Consider the following 21,602-nt stretch of genomic DNA (forward strand, 5'->3'; position numbering starts at 1 on the left):
TAAGCCTCGTACCAGTATGTACAGATAATAAATACCAATTATATTATTTAAAGTCAACAGAAAAGGAAAGAAGGTAAAAAACACTTCTATGTGCACAACATAACAGGTTGCAATGTTTTCTTCTTTAATGCATCAAATATTACTGTGTCATAACAAATAAAACATCATTTATGTATATAAAAGTAAACAGTTTTCCAATAGGTGTAGAACGAAAAAACAGGCATATGAATTCGGGATATACGATACCGGTTAAATATAACAGAGAATTAGCAAACAATTTTCCAAAGGTGTAGAACGAAAAAACAGGCAAGATGAATTCGGGATTTCCGATACCGGTTAAATATAACACAGAATTAGCAATCCGTACATAACCTATTCAACTCTCCAATGCAAAACATCACATGTGCAGGTTACATGGAAATTTTTCTCACACCCGATGTAGAGACCTACAACACCAAATGACCACAGCGCCACTGCGGATTACTCTTAACATCCCACAGCCTTCTAAGTAGATTTGCTTCCAGCGTGCAGGTCTCAGGCTAACTAATTCTAAAACAAAATTTACCAATCGGTTTCATAATTTACATATTTTACAGGTACACAAGAGGAATTAAGTTTTGATGGCGCATGCTTGTTTCCTCAACTAAATGTGTTAACTTATTTAAATTTTACTAAAAAACTACAGAACAGCCCTTACAAATGAATAGGAAATTCTAAATATTATTACAAAATTAATGTGTTTGATTCCAAAGAAAGTCAAGTCCTGGCTCTATAAACTACATTTCCATATAAATTATTCACAGAAAACCAAAGCCTTCAATTTTGTATTTGTAATACAATATATAAGATGTAGTATCTCAGGATGTCACCAGTAAAACTAGTTAAGAATAAGTCTGTTTTATAATGAGTTTTGTCTTACCATAACTGAAAGAAGTACTGGATATGCAGCTCTCGACCCAATAAAAATGTATTATTTTGAAAAATGATTTTATTTTATATCGGTAAGATGCAGAGTCATCCTGGAGCAGTCAATATTCACTCCATCAAGAAATTGACCTTTTATGGAGTCTGAAGGTTCATGATGCTTTTCACTAGTGTTCATCCCTGTCCCCTAACCAGAGAACTGAGACCAGCCCACACTCTCGCATCTCATTTCATAAAAATTTCATTAATATTTTCCCATTTATGCCTAGATATTTTAAGTAGACACTTCCCTTCAAAGATTCTGACTGAAATAAAGTATGTATGCATTTCTCCTGTATGTGCTACATGCTTTACCATTTTATCCTTTATGATTTTATCATCCCAACAAAAATTGGTGAAGAATTCATATTACAGAGCTCCTCATTATGCGACCTTCTCAATCCTCTCTCTTCATCCCTCTCAGGTCCATATATTCTCGCATGCAAACTATTTTCAAACATCCTCAATCTGTGTTCTTTCTTTATTTTACTGAACTTAATATAATTTATTACAGACTTAGTCAAATTTGTATTAGCCTGATGTAAGTTCCCCAAAGATTAAATATAGGACATTTTGTTTTTCTTAAAATATAACTAACCTTTAACAAACAATAAATACCTTATCAGGGCCCATATATTCACTGATGACTCAAGTGTAATAATAATTTGTAGTAAAATTCTGTCGATGTCTGTACAATTTCAAACACAGTTCTCTTTTTCATATGAGTAAATGGTTTATGGCTAACAAGTTCCCCCCAAATCTAGATGCAACAAATATAATAAAACATAATATATAATTCACAACAACAAATATTAATAATTATTCTAAGGGTATTATAAACTACATAGATGAGGATAAAATAGTCTTTGTACAATGTAATGTACAATAAAAGTTCATAAATAATAACAAAAACTTTTTTGTATATACTTGTATTTATTGTACAATAACTGGTTTTTGTTTGACTCTGTAAAAAATAACACATCACTTAGTATTTATTTTGTTGGTGAGTACAAAATAAACAAACACTGGTGCCTCTAGGTTACCCGAGACATACATAATTGCATATGCTGCCATCTAGATTAGCAAAGTAAAGGGTTGGCAAAAACAAAGAAGTTATATCCAGTTTCAAAGCTAATTTCTATATGTATCAAGTTTAATTCCTTGTTTAAACGTTTAATAAAGCTAAAAAATAAACGTGATAAAGCAATTGTTGTGCTCTGATGATAGAAAAATTGTTGAGAATTTTTACTCTCCAGAAAGAATACTGAGCTGAGATCCATCTCTGTCTTCTACATTTAGAATTTATTTATCTTTGTTTTCAACGTGGTAAAATTACTGATATAATCTTCAAACATTTGTAGGCCTATTTGTGAACAAATTTTAATATAGGCTATTTCAAATATGTTTTAACTACAGCAGTAAGGTCACTGACTATGAGCTATATAAGTGGGGTTCAGTCTCAGGTGAGACAAGGCAGTGATTTTTGTTTACCAGTGCGTCCAAATTAGGTTATGGTTTACGTGTCCTAAAATGTATGTGGGGATAAAATGGCCGGAGTCGAAAGCTGATCACTCATCTGCATTTAATGTAGCACTTGAAAATTTCTGAAATGTTTACTTGAACTCCCTAATCCTATTGTACTTTGACATTTACTTCGAATTAATACCAAGTAACTTGGTATTTCGTTAACAGAGCACACTTTATATTTTATACGTATATTTAACGACGCTTTCACAACTATATGAGTTACGTGAGTTAAATGGGAAAATTAATCGAAGTGATGAATAAGGATGTAGAAAGAAGAGGTCGATTTATGTTTTAAGAAAGTGCCCGATTATTTGATCGTAAATATAGAAGAAAACAAGAAAATTCTGTCACTTTACTCAATATTATGACCGAGAATTACAGTCATCCTTTGAAATACAAAGCATGAATGGAAAGGATTCAATGTGACGTTCGGTGGGTTTTTGTGAACACGTTGATGAACTTTGGGGCTCTGTGAAACAAGGACTTAACCGTTTATATCAACTCCACAGGAAACCCATGTACAGTTCAGTTTTTTTAGATGTGGCCACTGATAAGCGTGTGAAGGCAAAGTACGGGGAAGGGTAATGGGAATTTAAATGTTTGTTGCAGTGGATTAGTTAAGAGGTTACACTAACCCACACACACTCCTGATTAGATTACTTTACCTCTGTTTCCGAACTCGTAGCAACCCACGGAGTATCATTGTCACAGCGGCCACGTCTAAAAAACTAGTCTGTACCTTGCAGTTGTCTTGCCGTTCAACTCACATGCGCAGAATTAGTCGCAGTGGGACAAAATTGTGCGTTGTGCGTCTGTCTGCCTATTCTTGCGTCAATGTATCTGTTCAGGGTTCACGGTTGTAAGCTAAAATTTTCCTCTTAACATTTCTTCCAAAACAACACGTAAGACAACACTTTTTTTTCTTAGCGGTGGGTTAATCAGGGGCCTACTGCTAAATTTGCAGGCCCTGAGGAAACTGTAAGTAATGTATTAAATTAAATTAAAATATTTTATATCTGATACCACTTTGAATTTTTTATTTTATATAAGTTGAAACTTACTTTAAATGTTTAAAATTTAAAGTAAGCTCTAAAATTTAAGTTAATACATCGTATACGGAAAGTTACACGAAAATTAAACTATAAAAATGAGGTTAATTTACTCATATGACCAAGCCCTATGAATTCAAGTCTTACCTAGAAGAATAGAGGTAAGGTTTCCTGTAAAGGTGAATGACCAACATCGACTCCTGTCGCTTTAACCCGGGAGAAAAACAAGTAGTTACGAGGTTTGATGGCCGTACAGCTGTTTGTATGGCTGATGAACACAAATATAAAAAATTACGACCCTCCGTAAATAGAAACCCAGTTATTCTGCTAGTAATCAGTAATTGTTTTCAGATGTTATGACTTAAGTATGCAAATATATGAAATTAGGTAATAAATATTTCGCAACTTAAAAAAAATCTTCCAATTTCGCAGATATACTCGCACAAGGGGAAATTTATTTATGATCTTTTGGCAGAATAAATGTAAGTAATTTATCACCTACTTAAATAATATTGGGTTTACAGAGTCACCACCCTGAAATATCTTAAACAACATTAAATATGTGAATTTTTCTGACAATTTTGATGTAGAATAGTCGCTGATAATGGTATCACCATTGATGAATACGTAAACAGCATACTTGCTTAGCGTAGCGTGTCTTGAACACTAACAAAAATGTAATTGCTACCAAAAGAAATGTATTAAAAATGTATATTCATTTTACTGCACAGAAAATAACACTGTTAATTCATAACAACAAATTCACTCGTTTTTTGGTATAAATAAAATTATATAACACACCTAAACTTAAATTAATATTTATTTTAAGATTGTCATTGACTTTATCGAAACAAAATATCACGTTCCAATCTTATATGCGATTCAGTCGATAGCGATAAAATAAAAGAAAGTGACCTACTAGGTAGTTATATATCAAAATATATGAACCTTAAATGTTTACGTACTTTAAAGAACCTTTATACACAATTATAATTACGATTATATAGGCCTATATATATGTAGTATTTCTTGACTTTAACTTTAAACGATTTTAATACGCGTGTAAAATAAACAACGAAACAGATTTATTATAATTGTCTATTCGTTGCTTTGAAACAATGTTTTGATATATATTTAACATGGAGTCATTATTTCATATTGTTTTTTTTTAAATAATCCTCACGTTTCAAGATTTTGGATTGTTGATCTTTGACAGCAGTTAAAATTATTCATACAAAATGAAAAGTGACTGTACCTAAAACAATAAAATAGAAAGATTTGATAAATATCTCTTTCGACAAAGAGAAAAAAAATTGAACATCAGACCTTTTCCATAAATACGTATAATAAAATGTTACTGCGTAGTCTTTTCACACATTCTGTACAGTGGGAGTTTCTATTTTCAGGCAAACGTTACAATGGCGTCTTTATAATTCTCAGGTCCGAAATATTCAACTTTCCGCTAAGAGAAATCAGTACTGGGGGAAAAAAATACATTGTACTTTGATTCTTTTCTTTGAGAAAAGGATAAAAGTTTTCTCGTTTGACAGCAGATATTGGAAGTTCTCAGTATAAAAGCAGGAAAGTCAACAAAAGATTTCTGCACATCCCGTCACACTTCTTCACAGATTATGCAAAGGAATTCGATTTCTGAAAAGAATTGTGTATAAGATTGAAAAAGAGGGATGGAACATTTACTCAGTCTCCATGCAGAGCTCAGAAAGTCTTAACACAAAGTTGCTTTATGAACGTACAGTAACATTTCTGCAGCTTTGAGGCATTTGGTGACCCCTGCCACCCGATTCGAACCTAACCTCACAAAATATAGCAGAATCAATGGCGAATGTGCAGAGGTTCGCCGATAAAATAAATAAGTGTCCATATTTTAAAAATTTCTCTTTTATGTTATTTCGTGATAAAATGGGTTAAGGGTTTTACAATATTTTTTAATACAAATTTAGTATTAAAGACAGGACGATAAAATATTCAAAAAACACTTCGTGTCCGTCTTAATAGAAAGGAAGCAGCCACGTTCTTTGTTCTTAATTCTTCCAGAAAATTGGGTGCACAGTTACAATTATGTTACCGATCGCATTTATGGGTGTGAAACACGGTAACAACTTTAAAGAAAATACATAATGAGGGATTGCGTCAGAGCAAGACGTGGCCTACCGCAAAACTTCGTAATTTGTACAAAAAAAGTTGTTAAAGTGGTCAAATTAGAATAGTTGGGACGAGACATAAGAAAAGCGTACAAAATATTAGCAGAAGAGATATTTTGAAAAGCGGTAACTTGAAAGACCAAGAAGGAGACGGTAGTTTTAACATTAAGATACATCTTATTAGACGAGTTGACTTTGAAGATAAGAGGTGAATAAAACTCGATGAATTTTACAATAAATTTGTTAGACCTTCGTGTTGCACTACTAGATATTTGTCATTTAAGATACCTCGGCTGATTTACGTCGTATTATGAACGGACATTTAATGTATTAATAAAGCAAGAACTTTAACAAAATGTCAGCAGCAAATGTTTGGCTCAATAATAAAATAAGCACGGTGAGGTTAAACACTGATATTATCGCTACAAACATTTTATATAAACGGTGTCTGCCTACGAGACAACGTAAATATATCTGAGTTACGAGCCTTATTCGTATGACAACAATGGCACTAAACCAAGAAGAAAACTTATAAGACGAAACAACCAGAAGATGAAAGTCCATCTTTTATAAACTCGTACTAACATAGAGATATGACAGAGTTATTTTTATCTATTACATAATATTATTTTACAGGTATGAAAATCGATATGGGTTATTATTGTAATATTATTGTATCGTTATTTGCTTTCTTTGTCTCGTCTCCCAGTACAGTCACTCTCAAGAGTTGTACAATATGGATACTTCTAGCGTATAAAGACTGAGTTTAAATAAAAATATATACGATATAATGAATATTTACTTGTTTTATACAAGATGGAGCTATGTTCTTTTTATGTAAATGAATTCGTTTTAATAATCGTAAAACCACTTGTTCAAACTCTCTTCAGTACTTTGTTTATACGGCTTAAAAAACTTTTTAAAGTATATTTCATTCTGAAACTTTTTCAGAGTAATGGGGACAGACTGAAATATATATCGTATAAACAATTAATGTGACAAGTTACTAACATTTTCAAGCTCGCTGCAGAGTTCAATGAAACGTAAACTTTCACTTTATCTGTGACCACTAAATCCGATTGTACCACTCTCGAGAACTGTTCTGGTATTCAGACAAAAGTTATAAGCATTTCTTTCTGGCCGTACATTTTCGATATGACCTTCCTCCAAATTTAAAATTCCATGTTCATCATAAACCCTGTCTGCCCGTCTAGTAGACCCGGAGGTTTGTAACTGACGACAATTACAAAAATTCAGATTAAATTTTAATCAAATAAATTTTCAAAATTACACTCGACAGAAATAGTCTACCGTGACATCAGTGGACTATAAAAACTACGCTGATTTTCCTAAAATAAAATAATAATGAAAAATAGGCCAAAACACGTGCTAATGATAGTATATTTCGTCACTTTGGGTTAAAACGAGAACTTAAAAACGCGTATATTTTCCGATGTGTGTAAAGATTTCAAAATTACGTATCTTGTAAGGAGGTTCAGCGCGAAAAAAATTGCCCCTAGCAAAATAGGTTCTGTAGATTTCAAATTCGTGTCAAATCTGTTTCTTTAAAGTAGTAGTCAGTAAACTATTGTTCCGTCTTCCCAGAAATTAGTTAAAGCAGGTTAGAGGACCTCCGTTTTAATATCCGTGGCAAAATTATGTAAAAACTGAAGTATCGTAGTCAAAAAACTACGGGTCCTGAGGCCCACAACAGCGATATAATTTTCAGGTGTTCAGAAATACGTGTAAACTTCCTGTAGCGTTGCATTACTAGCCAGAATTTTTAATTAGTTTGCTCAATTTAAAAAAAATCTGTAATATGATATTTACAATTAGCCTCATTAATAATTTTCGTATTTAGAATAGGACACACACAAAAACCTTGTCTGTGAGTCCCTTATATCATTGTATGCAAGGTCATTAAACGTCATGTACGTCACACTTATGAAAATTTTCTCACTACGTATGAATCTACAACAACTAACAGCGTTGCTCTTTGATACATCAACGCATGTCTTTTGATAAGTTACGAGTCTGTCAAGTTCGGATTCAATTGCCTATTAAACGACGGATTTAATTCTGGCAAATCCTTTTTTCCTCAAGTTCTATCTTAAAAAATAATCAAACGGCGAATATTCAGCAAATTTTTCATTGCTACCAGCACCGCGGTTGCCCACAATGGAAGACGAATACTGCAATTAGGGCAGTAGTGTGATGGGCTGACCGCGGCGGAATTGTCAGCGACGTTTCGGTGGAAGATCAGATCCGGTGAACGAGTTGCGCTTGGCATTATTGTCTGCACAGTTCGGGGTTCGAGCCACGAGCCAGTCGTTACGGGTTCATATTCTTCATCATCCTCACCGCTTCCATTCTCATCTTCTCTACGATCTCCTTTAATTCGTTTTCGCTTTTTTTTACTGTCCTTAGAATGAGGCGAAGGTTTCTTGCGGGATTTATTGTCATGTCGTTCAGGAAATGGGATTGTTGTTGTCTTTGGCGCCAGGTAGAGCTCTAAAAGAGAGCACAGAGTTAGACGATAAACAGCCATGAAACTAGAACCACGGCGGGCGTCACCAAATTGCATGCTTCAAGGTCACAGAGTCGTACAACGTCGCAAAAGCGGTGTCCGCAGTTCGCAGCGTAGGAAATCTGGCAACGCTGTACTGCGCGGTATGACTGGGAGGGGAGACGCGAAGTACTGTGGCCTTGAATCATAAAGTTTCGTGACGGATACTATATTTATCCGAGGAAATAAATAATATTTAAGAAAATAAAAATACGATATTAATTTTCTGGTTATTTCATGACGTTGTCAGTACCTTAAAGCATGGGCGACGACTGTGTGGACACTCTGGGGTTCAGGAACCTCCTAAAATTCTAGAAATAAGTCGGAGCCCATGGCTTGGAGTGTACAGAGTGAAAATTATATTTATTCCTGTAATGGAATGTTACTTGCTGATAAATACGAAGAAATTATCACGTGTTCCAAGCTATAACTCTTGTTCAGAGGTGTATAAGAGTAAAATAAAAAAAGATACATAAATAAACAAAATTTTATTATTTTGACAATATAAAAGTTGTAGACTTTAAACGGTTTGGCAGTTATCGCCAACAAACATAAAGTTCAGTGTAACTTCATGCAATAATCATGTTGTGTTTATACTTTACATAAAAATTACATCAACGTATATTACACATTTTTCGAAGTTCTATTACAAGAGAGATTTCTGAGGACATTTAATAATAAGTGACGTCACTATTACTCGGATACCAAAAATTCGTTTGGAAGACGTGATTATCAGAACAAGTACTTAGTCACATACTTACCAGAAAATTTTATAAAAATTCGTTGTTTGGTTATAAAATCAGTACTGGCGTAGATAAAAGCTCAGTATATCGTCCTATTATCAGCATCTTTTATCCTTAAGGAAATTAACCTCAGGTTAAGAAATTAATGTTTTTATACTGATCCCATAACAATTTGTATGATTCGGACATGATGCTTCGTAGTACTTTGTTGATAGATTTCTTGTTTCATTAAGGAGTCGTTTTACATAAGAACAGATGTGTTATCTGTGTTGTTCAGTGATAATCTGTGAAACGCACAACGAAGCAGAGAAGACAGTCTGTCACTCAGACTGACAGCCGATATATTAGTCTGTCTACCGAGCGTGTTTGTCTGTCGTGAAGTATTGCTTACACTCAATTTAAAAGAAGAAAAAAAGTGTTTGCAGTATTTCCTGCTTCATTGAACATTCTTATAAATCCCGAAAGACTTAAATTGAATTCCTTTGGTTTCACTAAAAAAAATACAAGATAAAAATCTTCGCGTTTCGTAAGTGACACAGATTGCGTATAAAATAAATGGTGGCTTTTAGTTACATGACTTAGGTAGTTTCATTTTGAAAATAAAACTTTCTGAATTGAATATTCGATTCTGGCGTGTGAGAATCTTCCGCGGTATTTCTGTCTTTCCAAAAGAATGCCAGGATAGTAGGCCACATTACATTAAAAGTCTTAGAGGTCCTTGATGCTCCATCATCAAGGACCTCTGAAACGTCGGTAAACGTCTACCAGACTACACGGCAGTCTGACACGATCTACCCTATCTGTGTTCACGAATCACAAAATGTACATAACAAGAATTTTTTACGTGAAACATATTTCATTCCTTGAACGATGCAAAGCGAGAAATAACCAAAAAAAATCTGAGTGTAAGACTTCCACTTACCTTGTAACCTCACGCTACCTTCCACTTTGCCCAGTGCGTTCACAGAGGAACACAGATAGCCCCCAAAATCATGTTTCTGCACGTTTAGAACCTTGAGATTCATATGCAGCGAATACTCGTTGATCGGCACTTCTGATATCTCGTATTTCTTGCTTCCCAGCAACTTCTCGCCTGGAAATAACGAAACATCGCGTTTTAAACATCAGCAACTGTTAGGATCAGGGCCGGATTTTCAGTCGTGGTGATCCCTATCAGTAACAATAAATTACGTTATATTGCAGTTACTTATAAATAAGCAATAATTAAGTATTAATAAGTATCACGTGATCGATTTATGGCGATGATTACCTGGACGCTTCTCGCCTTAAAAGAAGTTTGTTTCGTATTGGCAATTTTTGGCTTTGGATTTTATGGAGGCCCCTGTTTTGTAGAGGCTCCCTTTAAATCTGGCCCTGGTTAAGATCTCTAAGGAAAAAAACCAGTTTCTTCACAAACACTACATCTTTGTATGTTTATTGAACCGAGAAGATGGGAGGAAATATTAAATTTGAGGTTAGGGATACATTTTGAAAATGACGAGTGGGTGGAATTGATTCAGGTTCGTGTACAAAGGCGGCTCTAGTATTAATAATTTTAATTTTTAGCAAATATCATTAGAATGATCAAATGAAGGAAACAAAATGCGAGGTTAGCCGAGCGCACATTGGATAGATCAGAAATTCGTATAACATTTTGGTTGGAAAGCCTACAGGGAAGAGATTACTCGGAACATCTATTACGTAGATAGAAGGATAATATTAAATGGATGTTATAAAGATACGGTTAGAGGATGTAGATTGGATTCGTCTGGCTCTGGATAGGGACCGATTTCGGACGCTTGCGAAAAGGACAATGAAAATTCGCGATCGATAAACAACAGAAAACTGAGCGGGCGACTGTGCTACTATCAGCTTCTCAGAAAGGATATCGTTTAAAAAGAGTAGTTTAGGACAGTTAGTTTTTGGGTTTAATCGAGGGACCCTCAGAATATAACTTAGTTGCTGCTGTATTACAGCGCTAATTTTCTCAGTGGACAGTTCGCCTTTACGCATATGTGATCAGGAGACCACAGTCTGACTGTACCCTACGGAGTCACCTTGCAGCGCCTGCTTATAGCCGGCCAGTGTTATGTTCTGGCCCTCAGGCCCAGACGTGAACGTCCATTAAGGTCTACGGCTTACCAGAGGCTTCTGAACAGGTGTGACCCGGACCCTGTAAAGCTCACAGTCTAGCAGTCATGCCAGGGATTTACAGAGGATTTACATCGCCATGCCTCTGACGTACGGTACTGACAACTTTCCTCTGTGAAATGTCACTAAACAGCAGTTTCACAAAACCCCTAGTTAGTCCACTGTAGTTGTTACGTCATTCAATGGATTATAGATAAGTTATGTTGTTTTAATGAAGTTATTGAGAAACAATACATTGTAAATGTATTATTTTATGCGGTTTTAAACTGTAGCACTCAAGAAACGCTCAGAAAACCTCGCAAAGGCTAAAATACTTATAGGAGGGGATTTCCACTGGTCTCGAATCACCAATTAATCATCAGTATTTAGAAAGAAGGCAAAATATAAAGTAATAATAATAATGCTTAATTTTAATAACATTAAGACGAATTAGTAACTACTTGTGCTGTTTCTTTTCAGTAAATACCAAATAACCGTAAATATTTACGACAAATAATCATAAGTGTATACCGAAGTCCTCACAGCGACGATTAATAAAGATGGCTGTTGTATAGAAAGTAGTACAGTATTGTCTGGTAGGTATTAACAAACGTTTCGGAGGAGTTTTCTGTCTCCATCATCAAGGCGATTCTTTTAATTTATTACAGACAGCAGAACAAATTATTGTTTATCTACCGAGCTTCAAAAAGTGGTAAGACATGCAATTTGATTATGTGTCTTTGCACTCAGAAAATTCACGGGGCCTTTGTAAGTTTCGGTTTTACGTGTTTTTGATGTATGCAGCATTTCACAGGAATATAACCCTCGCGTATAATGACAGTCACCTGTTTTTTTTCCTGTGTCATTTATGATGGTCCCGAAACACACGCTGAAAGGAAAGCAAACAATATTCTCACATAAAATGGAGGTAGGTAAACACTTTTTGAGACTTGCATCCAATATCCACGCGTTATTTATCGCTTCCCGCATTTATCTAGACCGGGATTACATTGTGTTTCAGAGACCCCTCTACTTTCTCAACATATAGGTGCACCCCAAAGCACCAAAGGCTTCACGGGTTGGTACAGTGAATCTTCATGACTGAGCACCCACGCAGTAACGTTACTGCGGCCACAAGAGAGAGAGAGCAGAGAACCAACTTGTCCATTGTAACCCAACACCAACTCTCCTATTATACAACATTACGTTTAGTTACAAGAGAGAAAAAAATATTCACTACTACGAACTTTATAAAAAGAAACTTCTCGAAGTTTAAATCAATAGCATCAAAGGAGAGAGGTAGTACTACAAACACGTGTTTTTGCTTCACAACTGATAATTCTGATGATGGAGGCAGTGTGCACCTTCGAAATGTAAATAAACTATTAGACTACACTGTGCAAAATACCCAGAAGACAGCCAGCCATCTTTAAAATTCAGCAGTAAGATCCTCAAATCTTAATTGTCTTCAGATACATGCAAATTGTTTTTTTTTAAAAAATAAAGGAAGAGAGTTTCAGAATCAGATACTACACTTCAAATGAGACCTTATTTTTCGTCTGCCTTCTAACAAACACGTTTGAACTTTTTAATCAGCTATAAATTATATTCACATGACCCTACTTAACCTAAGTTTTTACGAGTAGGCTCTGAGCTTTTAACGTCGATATCAATATCGATTGTTACATCGACTGTTGTACCCTTTGGTATTATGTCTTTGTGCCAACGTTTCTGGGAAACACGCTGTCTTCATCGTCAGTACTTGACGATACAAGCAGTATAATCGATGGCATTACGAGTGGTCAGTTTCAATCCGCAGTCGATTATTTTTAAATTTCTTTGGGATTCAATTAATTGCATACAAATATTAATGAAACCATACAAATAACTTTAACTTCATGCAATTTTTATATAAACTACCTCTATAACACGAAAGAAAAATATTGTTGTATCCCCTACTGCTCGAATAAGGACTTCGCTGTTTTTTATTTAATATCACAAATATGTGGAAAATAAATAAAACCCATTACAATCGTCCCTTTCACAATCAGAAGCTTGTCTACCAAGTAAATTGCCTTCACAGAAATAATTAACACGTATAGTTCCATCTCTGTCTGAATAAGAACAACATAACTGAACAGAATGTTGGAACAATTTCAACCATGTTTATGGCTTCCTTTGTAATAAACGCAACACAAAGATCAAAGCAATCATATCACGACGGACTTACTCAAATGAATAATATTTATTAACTTGAAGCAAAAACAGTCTGAATGCTTATTTTGTTAGTGGTTTACGCTTATTCGCCGAGGCCAACTATTAAACTGTTTCTCTTTATAAGCCAATGAAAATTAATAAAATGTTAAAGACGAAATATGAATTAGTAATTGATTTCGGAAGTTTCTTCATTAGTACAATGACAGGTTCGAATATCATCAGGGTCGTGTCTGTGAGTGGCTTCTTAAATATGTTTCGAAGAAAAAGTTGAAACGCAAGATACATAATCGATTTCGACCAAAGACGTCAAAGGGATGAGAACACTGTAAATACTCAATACCCGTCAAATTTCAACGGGCTTCTTATACCACAGCATAATGCACAACTGAATACAAAAATCATAAACGTACTATGATCTTGGCTTGATAAAATCATCACTATATATTATATGAACTACAGAAACGAACAAAATGGCGAAATTTTACGACCAATCTGGGCTAGCGCTGTTATAAAGGCTGTTTATTTCTAGACACTTCGTACACTTTCCCAATCAGAGTAACTTGTTTTATTGCCTAAACTCAAATCTATCATATCCTTCTCTGTCCAAAGAAAATTGTTGATTTTTACGTTGTTTAATGACACTGCTTCAATTGCAGTAGTTACATAGTGTCAAATTAGATAGCAAGATCATGAATAATGAACACGAGTAAATAATATTTAAAAAAATAGCCATGACCTATTTTAAAGTGTAGGTTTTTTGTCACTCTATACTCAGCTGTTTTCACGAACCCGTAGATAGATAAAAATTAAAATATAGAAACTAATATTTTCTCTTGTGTCAAAATGATAATACGAAATTTTAAGAAAATAATTATTTTGAAAGGTATTGGTGGGAAAACAACTCGGACATTAACATTGGTATTAAAATAAACTTGCATTTCCTTAATTGAATTATATAGACAACCAATGTGTCGAAAATTTTGTCGTACAGAAAAAAGTCAAAAGTTACAGAAAGATTGCAGAAATGACGTAAAATAAAGATTCACGATTTCTTCGTCTAATATTATTAATAAAGTAGGATGAGATGGATAAACACGTACCATAACGCTGAAATAAAAATATATTTAAAATCCAGTCTAAGAAACCTAAAGAAAAGGCATAGGAAGTAATATAATATTAAAACGGATGTTTTAGAAATAAATATTAAGGCAAAACGTGATTCAAGTGACTCAAGACAGAATCAAACTTTTCTGGAAAGCTGATAGTTGAAAATAATGATATTCAAGGTCATTTTATCTCTTATCCAGTATGTTGCCTTACAAGTGATTCGTATCAACTACTAATTTATGAAACAAAGCAACAGCACAGCGACGGATTTCTGAGTAGAAATACTGCCTTCAAATTATCGGTGGTAGGGTGTAATGGGTGGGGGGGGTTCGATTTCCGATAGTAGTCCCGGTATATTGATGGGTCGCGAGCTTGTTCAGCAGTGACCACCATAGCAGCCGAAGTGCATGGCGTACAGTCAGAGGTAATGAGGTCACTTATGGTGCTCAACCCTTGTCATCCGGTTACGAGAGCCATATCGATTTCACCATCGGAAACTGGCCTGAAAAATGGCTTCTATCCACAGATCACAGTTCAGTACCTCAAAATGGTTATGGTTTAACGATTCATGCTGAGGAGAGAAATTTTTAATAAGTGTATAGGGAAATTAATGGTTATATAGGTAATTGGAAATGAGTGATGAAAGTAATTAGAACTGATAGCTCTTTTAAAGTCCTTTTTTTTAACAAAGGATTTCTGACGAAACAGAGATTGTCTCTAAGTGAATTTTACTGGTGAAGTTCACATCTTCACTAGTGACGTTTAGTTCGCTCTTTAACCCAAAACATTCGTATCCATTTATAAGTAAAACTCAAAAGAAATATGACAGAATTTTACACTAATTGAAACCGAAAGTTACAGCTCTAAAATGTCTATTTACAGGAAAACTTCGACTTTACGCAAATTGTATGAACTGTTGATTGGCTTTATTAACGCGTTTAGATTTAATCTAACTTCTACAATGTTTGTGTTTGAAGATTTCTGTCTTCTGGGTTGTTGTGCTGTGTAATCTGGTATAAGTTTACCGACGTTTCAGAGGTCCTTGCTGCCTCCATCATCGCCCTGATGATGGAGACAGCAACTGCACGGACTTTTTAGCAATGCTGTATTAACTGCAACATTTACTTAATCACATAAAATAAGAGAATGATCTCATTAAATAAATTAAAAATATCCATGGAGGAAGTGGCCATGGAATATTTAAACGTGCTACTCCGATATTCGTCTCGAAATACTGAGGAAATTCACGAAATTTCCCCATCATTATTTTCGGTGCTCCATGCTACTGATACAATTGATTAAAAAATACCGTAATAAAACATTAACACTTTTATTCGATTTATGCTGAGACCAATGGACCGTAAAAATATCGCCGAGTTTTTATCGTTGTGCGGTCGTGAATGATTAATGAAGATTAATGATGCTGGTAAAGTGATTAGCTTAAAGCAATGAGGACACTAGGAAGATCAGACACTACATGCTTCCTTTTACAACAGCGTAAAGCTCTTTACGGGAAGTCTGAGCGTGAAGTTAAGTCGCCTTAGCTACTACTTTCCACTGCATACAACCGAACAAACCATCTATATAACGATAATACGTCAAATAATTAATATTCTTGTTAATGTGCCATAGTTGTTCTTGAGAATTTTGTAGTCACTCAGCTGGACAATAAATAGTTTGTCTTTTATATAAATCGAAGGGTTCTTACCATATACACAAGAGGCCACCGATAAATCCTATCCTAATTTAGGCGAGGCCAGTCCACACACACACTGCTCAAAATAAATCTTAATTTGATGATTCAACTATACCCGTCTCCATTCAGATCTTTCGAATAAAATATTTTACGAGTTTCCAATATATTCACCAATTCCACCCTTTTTAATTGTCTTTTCTTAAAAATATTTCGAGAAGAATGTAATTATAATCCCCATTTCTCTCTGAGTCTGCCATATGAACCATGGTAGTTCACTATTTGCATTAACCAACATAAATACTAGTATTAACCTTTTAAACTCGATGCTGGTCCCAATATTTAAGAATCCAGTCCGTACCTCAAAGAAAACACAACTATTCACAATTACAAGTATAAACAAGTTGACGCTGTTTAAGGAAATAATCGATGTTTACAATAAAAATCATTAACACATCATCATCATTAGCTCTACAGCCGAAGTGGGCCACGGCTTTCCAAAAGAATTTATTTCCACTCATCCCTGTTTCTGGCTACTATCCACCAAATCTTAACTCCTATATGACGGGAAAGGAAGAGGACATTCTGTTTCTAATTACAATTCTTACCTGTTTCTTTAAACCAACTATTCATTGCTTTCGGGGACGCCTCCACGTCACATCCGATGTCCACATTGCTTCCGACTGGCGCGGCAACGAGCTGATTAGGGACTTTAATCAACGGGTGAACTGTAACACGAGAACCCCACACGTAGGTCAGGTAGATTGCAACCGAATGGCGGTTCGAACAGAGCGGTATCTTCTGTTGACTGACTCCGTACGAAACGAATACCGAACCAATATGACTAGCTGTTTGAATTACCGAAAGACTGACCAACCCACTGATTCAACTGTAATTCAAATTTACGTTCAGGACCTCCTACGAAAAGTTTGCAAGTGTTACAGTCTTGACAACCTACTCTGTTCGTTTAAGTCAGCCGCATTTACGTCAACATACAGCATATTAAATGAGTCTTTCTGTAATAAAGTAGACCGCTTATGTAATTAAGAAGACGTTGTGTATGTGTAAGCTTATTATCAGCAGATACTAAGTAGAAATGAGCTTTGAAAAATTCCCAGAACCCTATTCGTTTACTTACGTAACATTGTTCTGATAACTTTAAAACATTGTAAGGATAACGTAACGATTAACATAAATATATTATATATTCCTTTCATTTTACAAATAGGATTTCTCGTTACAGGTAAAAAAGAACACCTTATTTAAATACATTAATTATAAATACTCTATTACAAACTACATTCTAGTCGTAGGAAACATAAAAATTAATCTTCTACAACACTGATCTGCACAATGTGTTTCGCCAAACCCATGTGTTCCATAAGGTATTCCCAGATGTTTAATTATCTTAGATTTGCATTTATAAACTCCACTTTTACTTTCAAGTAAACTAATCACATATATCACATGAAATTTGCGCTTCTCACGAGAGTGAAGATTCCATCTATCGGCCATTCACTATAATACAGCCTGCAGATGGCATCTGCGTTACCTAGCAACCGAATGAACAGATTCTAAAATTTTAACAAAAAACAGCTAGATTTCTATATATTATAGCGTTTTTATTGTCTGTATGTAGAACATAATGGTAATCCATGAATAATTTTTTTAAGTCTGTCAAAAGTAAAATTGTTTAAAGATTTAAAATACTGGCAAAATTCTATTTTTTAGATTACATTCTTCACGACTCTGAAGCCGTAGCTTGTGGACTTCTTGGATATGATGCCGTGTAAGTGGTTATCGACGTTTTAGAAGAGGGACGTATGGCCTTTGTCTATTTCTACCCTAAGATGTAGGCAGCACGTTCCTAAAAATGTTGGTAATAACCTAGAAAATGTTACGGCATCATAAGCCACAAGACCTCAAAACACATCCTAATCTTTGCTGCTGATTGGCAGAGTTATAAAAACCTAAAATGGACAAATCATAAAATCGAGCGAACAAATGTCCTCATTAGTTTATTTGTTTTATTATTAGATTTTCTGTTTAGCGAATTAACGGAAGATTTAAAACAAAGTGCGATTCAAAATTTTTGTTTTTCTTAAGTGTATTTTTTACGAACAAAATAGATGTCTTTCACAAATCAGAAACAAACCCGCTGAACACTTTTACCTGGCTTTCAGCTTCCGTGTGTCGTCATAAGAGTGTCAAAGGAAATGTATATATCAAATGTAAGCATTACTATTACGGTATCATACTAAAAACCAGAATGTTAAACTTTATACATCAATTTGTTCGTCATTTCGTGTTGTTTTTTCCCGTAAAACACATTAAATTAACGCATATAGGAGAGATCATTTTTGACAATATGTATTTTCGCGTGTTTTATATCAGAAGTTAACGAACGAGTATCTATTATATTTGACATTTGTGGTCTACATAAAAATATGTCCTATAAAGTGGATTGTATTTAGTTAGGTCTAATGTAACTATTACTTTCCAGTGACCCAAACAAAAGTGTGCCAGTTTTATACGAAATTAACAGAAATCGTACAAATAATTTGTATGTTACATAATACGTAATTAATGTATATTTATTAACTTTGAATTAAATATAGTTGTGGCTTTATTAAAATTAATTGTGGAAAAATATCTGGAGAAAAGGCAATAAAGCACAGGAAAGAATGGGGAATAACAAGAAACTAACAAGCAGAAAAGAAACAGCGAAAGGAATAAAAATAAGGGTCCAAAAACTATTATTTTTCACAGCAAAAAGGATTATGCGATAAAAATAATTTAAAAACCTTACTCGAAAGAAGTAGTTTTCTATGAAAACCACAGTCTCGTCACGGAAAACGTAGCATTTAACGCTACAGGAGCCATACTGGTAAAACAAATTCAATTATCTTCCCTAACTCATTAGGGTAGAGACTTGTTTTAACTTTATCTAATTGGCCACTCAAGAGATAATTATTAGATCGTTATGAAGTACTAATAAGATTACAGAATACACTGCAGCTAATTGCTAGCGGGAACAACACACCAATGATCTCGTATGACTGTGGAAATTATATTGTTTCAAGAATTTAAGCATTTGAGGCGTTAGAATGCCTTAAGGGCCAAGAATTATGTTTGGTCGAGTGTTTGGGAACAAAGGATATTTAGAAATTGAAAATACAATTACGCAGATTTAATAAAGTTTTCGTAAAATGAATCGACCTCTTACAAATTACGGAAGCGAATCTGTGTTAACTATAAAATTATTTGGGTGTTTGTTGGATCTACTTATTTTGAAGGTGGAGGTGTTTTTGAGGACTGGATAAATTTTAGTTTGAGCCACACAAAGTAGGTCTTACATGGGATCACTCTGGGTCAATATGAATTGGCTCATACAAATTTTAACGTGTTAGTTAAACAATGCCAGATTTCAATACACGCGTATAAAGAATACAAAACGTTGAAATAATGCATTTATGTTGAGGACATCGTCTAAATAATTCACGATTTATTGATGAAGTGTGATTTTACTCAAAATAAAACGCGAGTGTTTATAAAACCCTTCTGGGTGACCGCACTGGGATTTTGGGTTTGCCATCCTCGGCAAATAATATTTGCCAAAGTAATAGTCAGTCAACATTTCATTCATAAATAAATCACACAAACAGTCTGGTACAAAATAATGTAATTATACAACTCACAACCATCTACAGACGCTGAATTACGACAAATTTGATTAAATTTTTTCCCCTTGTGTTTGTTTACAGTGGATATACGAGTTCCCCCATATTAATTATGATGGCTCACTCACACTGAACTTGAACTACGAAGCGTTTGCTGACAGGTGGTGGGATGCCATTGTTTGCTATGCAGAGATAGGCTCCCATGTCCGTCCTCTGGATGTTGTTCAGTAACAGCGTCTCTCCGTCAAATGATCTCACCGCTGTCAGAAAATAAGTTCACGATATCATTAAGGTTGTTACACTATTAATACTTGTTACTTTCTTTCAGTTACATAAAATCGATGTTGTCCTCGGTTGTGACGTAATGTGAACTCATATGTAGATACCAGCGTTTCGAAAAAAAATAATGCCTTCATCTTCAAGGCTAAAGATAGATGTATTATATATATCTACGAGTCTATACGGCGTCAAAACCAGAAGAACAACATCAAAATATTCACAGCTGCGAGGACCTCAAATCCTTTTGTAATTAACGCAGTAAAAGTGAAATGTCTTTGTGGACTAGCTGGGTATGGTACTTAACAGATATCATCAAAGTAACACCAAAAATTAAATTATGTTTTAATTAAAACGTTAAATACAAACATAAACAGTGTTTTATATACAGTATTTGCAGAGGATGAATTGATTTTGGAATATTAAGGGATGGAAACATTGACCAGTTAAAAATATAAAGATTTGAAGGTCAGTGTAAATGTTAGATTTTGAGGGTCTTCTGGGTTGTGCCGTAGTGTTGAAGATGGAGATTTTCTCCGAAACGTCGGTTTATAGCTAGGAATCTGCACGGCGTTACAATCCAGAATAACATCATCGTCAGTGTAAACGTATTCCTAAGTGGTAGCGGGAAAAAAGAAATGTGTAAGTACGAAACTATGAAAATGAAGTTAACGAATCTAAAATCCAACTTCTACTGAGTAATATTCTACTAGATCTGTTTTGAGTCTAAACTTTTATCATCAATGGTGACTTTCCAAAATAGTATCCAACTGGTACCCGGGGATATTTTCTTGTAGCGACAAAAGGTGTAGAATGGATGCATATTTGCAACTACTCCCGTAAACTCTTCCATAGATTGATGTTTAAGCACAGATATTAACGTTACCTTTTCTACCATAATACTGTTTGTTTCCTGTGCTGTTTAACGACGCTATTTCAACACATTTTATACAGCATCCAATGAGAATATATAGACCATGAGTACTGAGTAGGTAATTATTTGGAAGTGGTGGCGCTCATTACATTATCAAGTTGATATCCCGGGTTTTAATTGGAGCGGCTGAGGAAAACCACAAAAAATACCACTGCGGATAATCGGTGATATGGTTGACAGCAGATCCGGTTACTTCTGAATACACATCTGCCGTGTTACCGCTGTGTTAACTTGCCTGGTATCTGTAATGTTTAATCTTTGTAACTGCATTACGCTCCGGTCGGACGTTTCCGGTGAAAGTTGAGGCGTGAGAGAGAGAGAGAGAGAGAGAGAGAGAGAGAGAGCGAGCGGGAAGAGGTGTGTGTAGATGCTGAGGGCTGTAACCAGAAGTTAGTAACGAAACGTAACCGGCCGGGCGAAAGAGAGACGAGGATTTCGCATGGCGGCCAGTGGATCCGACGGACCGGAAGAAAGCAAGACAAATGTTGTGGCTGGACCCCGGGCGCACGACCTAAACTCCAGACCAAGAGAACAAGGAAGACTGATGGCAGGGGT

The 21,602-nt window shown here is 35.0% G+C and overlaps 1 protein-coding gene across 3 annotated transcripts in view; it reads right to left on the reverse strand.

The window, feature by feature from the left end:
• Positions 1-100: 100 nt before the first annotated feature.
• Positions 101-21,602, reverse strand: part of LOC110831532 (lachesin) — a 165,780-nt gene continuing 144,278 nt past the window's right edge. For all 3 annotated transcript variants that reach the window (XM_022067637.2, XM_022067638.2, XM_022067636.2), the window contains exons 6-9: positions 19,966-20,097; positions 16,766-16,885; positions 9,933-10,103; positions 101-8,212 (exon numbers count right to left, since the gene is read on the reverse strand). In XM_022067637.2, coding sequence (XP_021923329.1) covers positions 7,812-8,212; positions 9,933-10,103; positions 16,766-16,885; positions 19,966-20,097 — 824 coding nt within the window. In that variant the 3' untranslated portion in view covers positions 101-7,811. The remainder of the gene's footprint in view (positions 8,213-9,932; positions 10,104-16,765; positions 16,886-19,965; positions 20,098-21,602) is intronic.

Source organism: Zootermopsis nevadensis, unplaced genomic scaffold (genome assembly GCF_977971745.1).
Source record: "Zootermopsis nevadensis isolate Lab colony 2312 unplaced genomic scaffold, Znev_1.0 Znev_ptg000007l, whole genome shotgun sequence".
NCBI classification, from domain to species: domain Eukaryota; kingdom Metazoa; phylum Arthropoda; class Insecta; order Blattodea; family Termopsidae; genus Zootermopsis; species Zootermopsis nevadensis.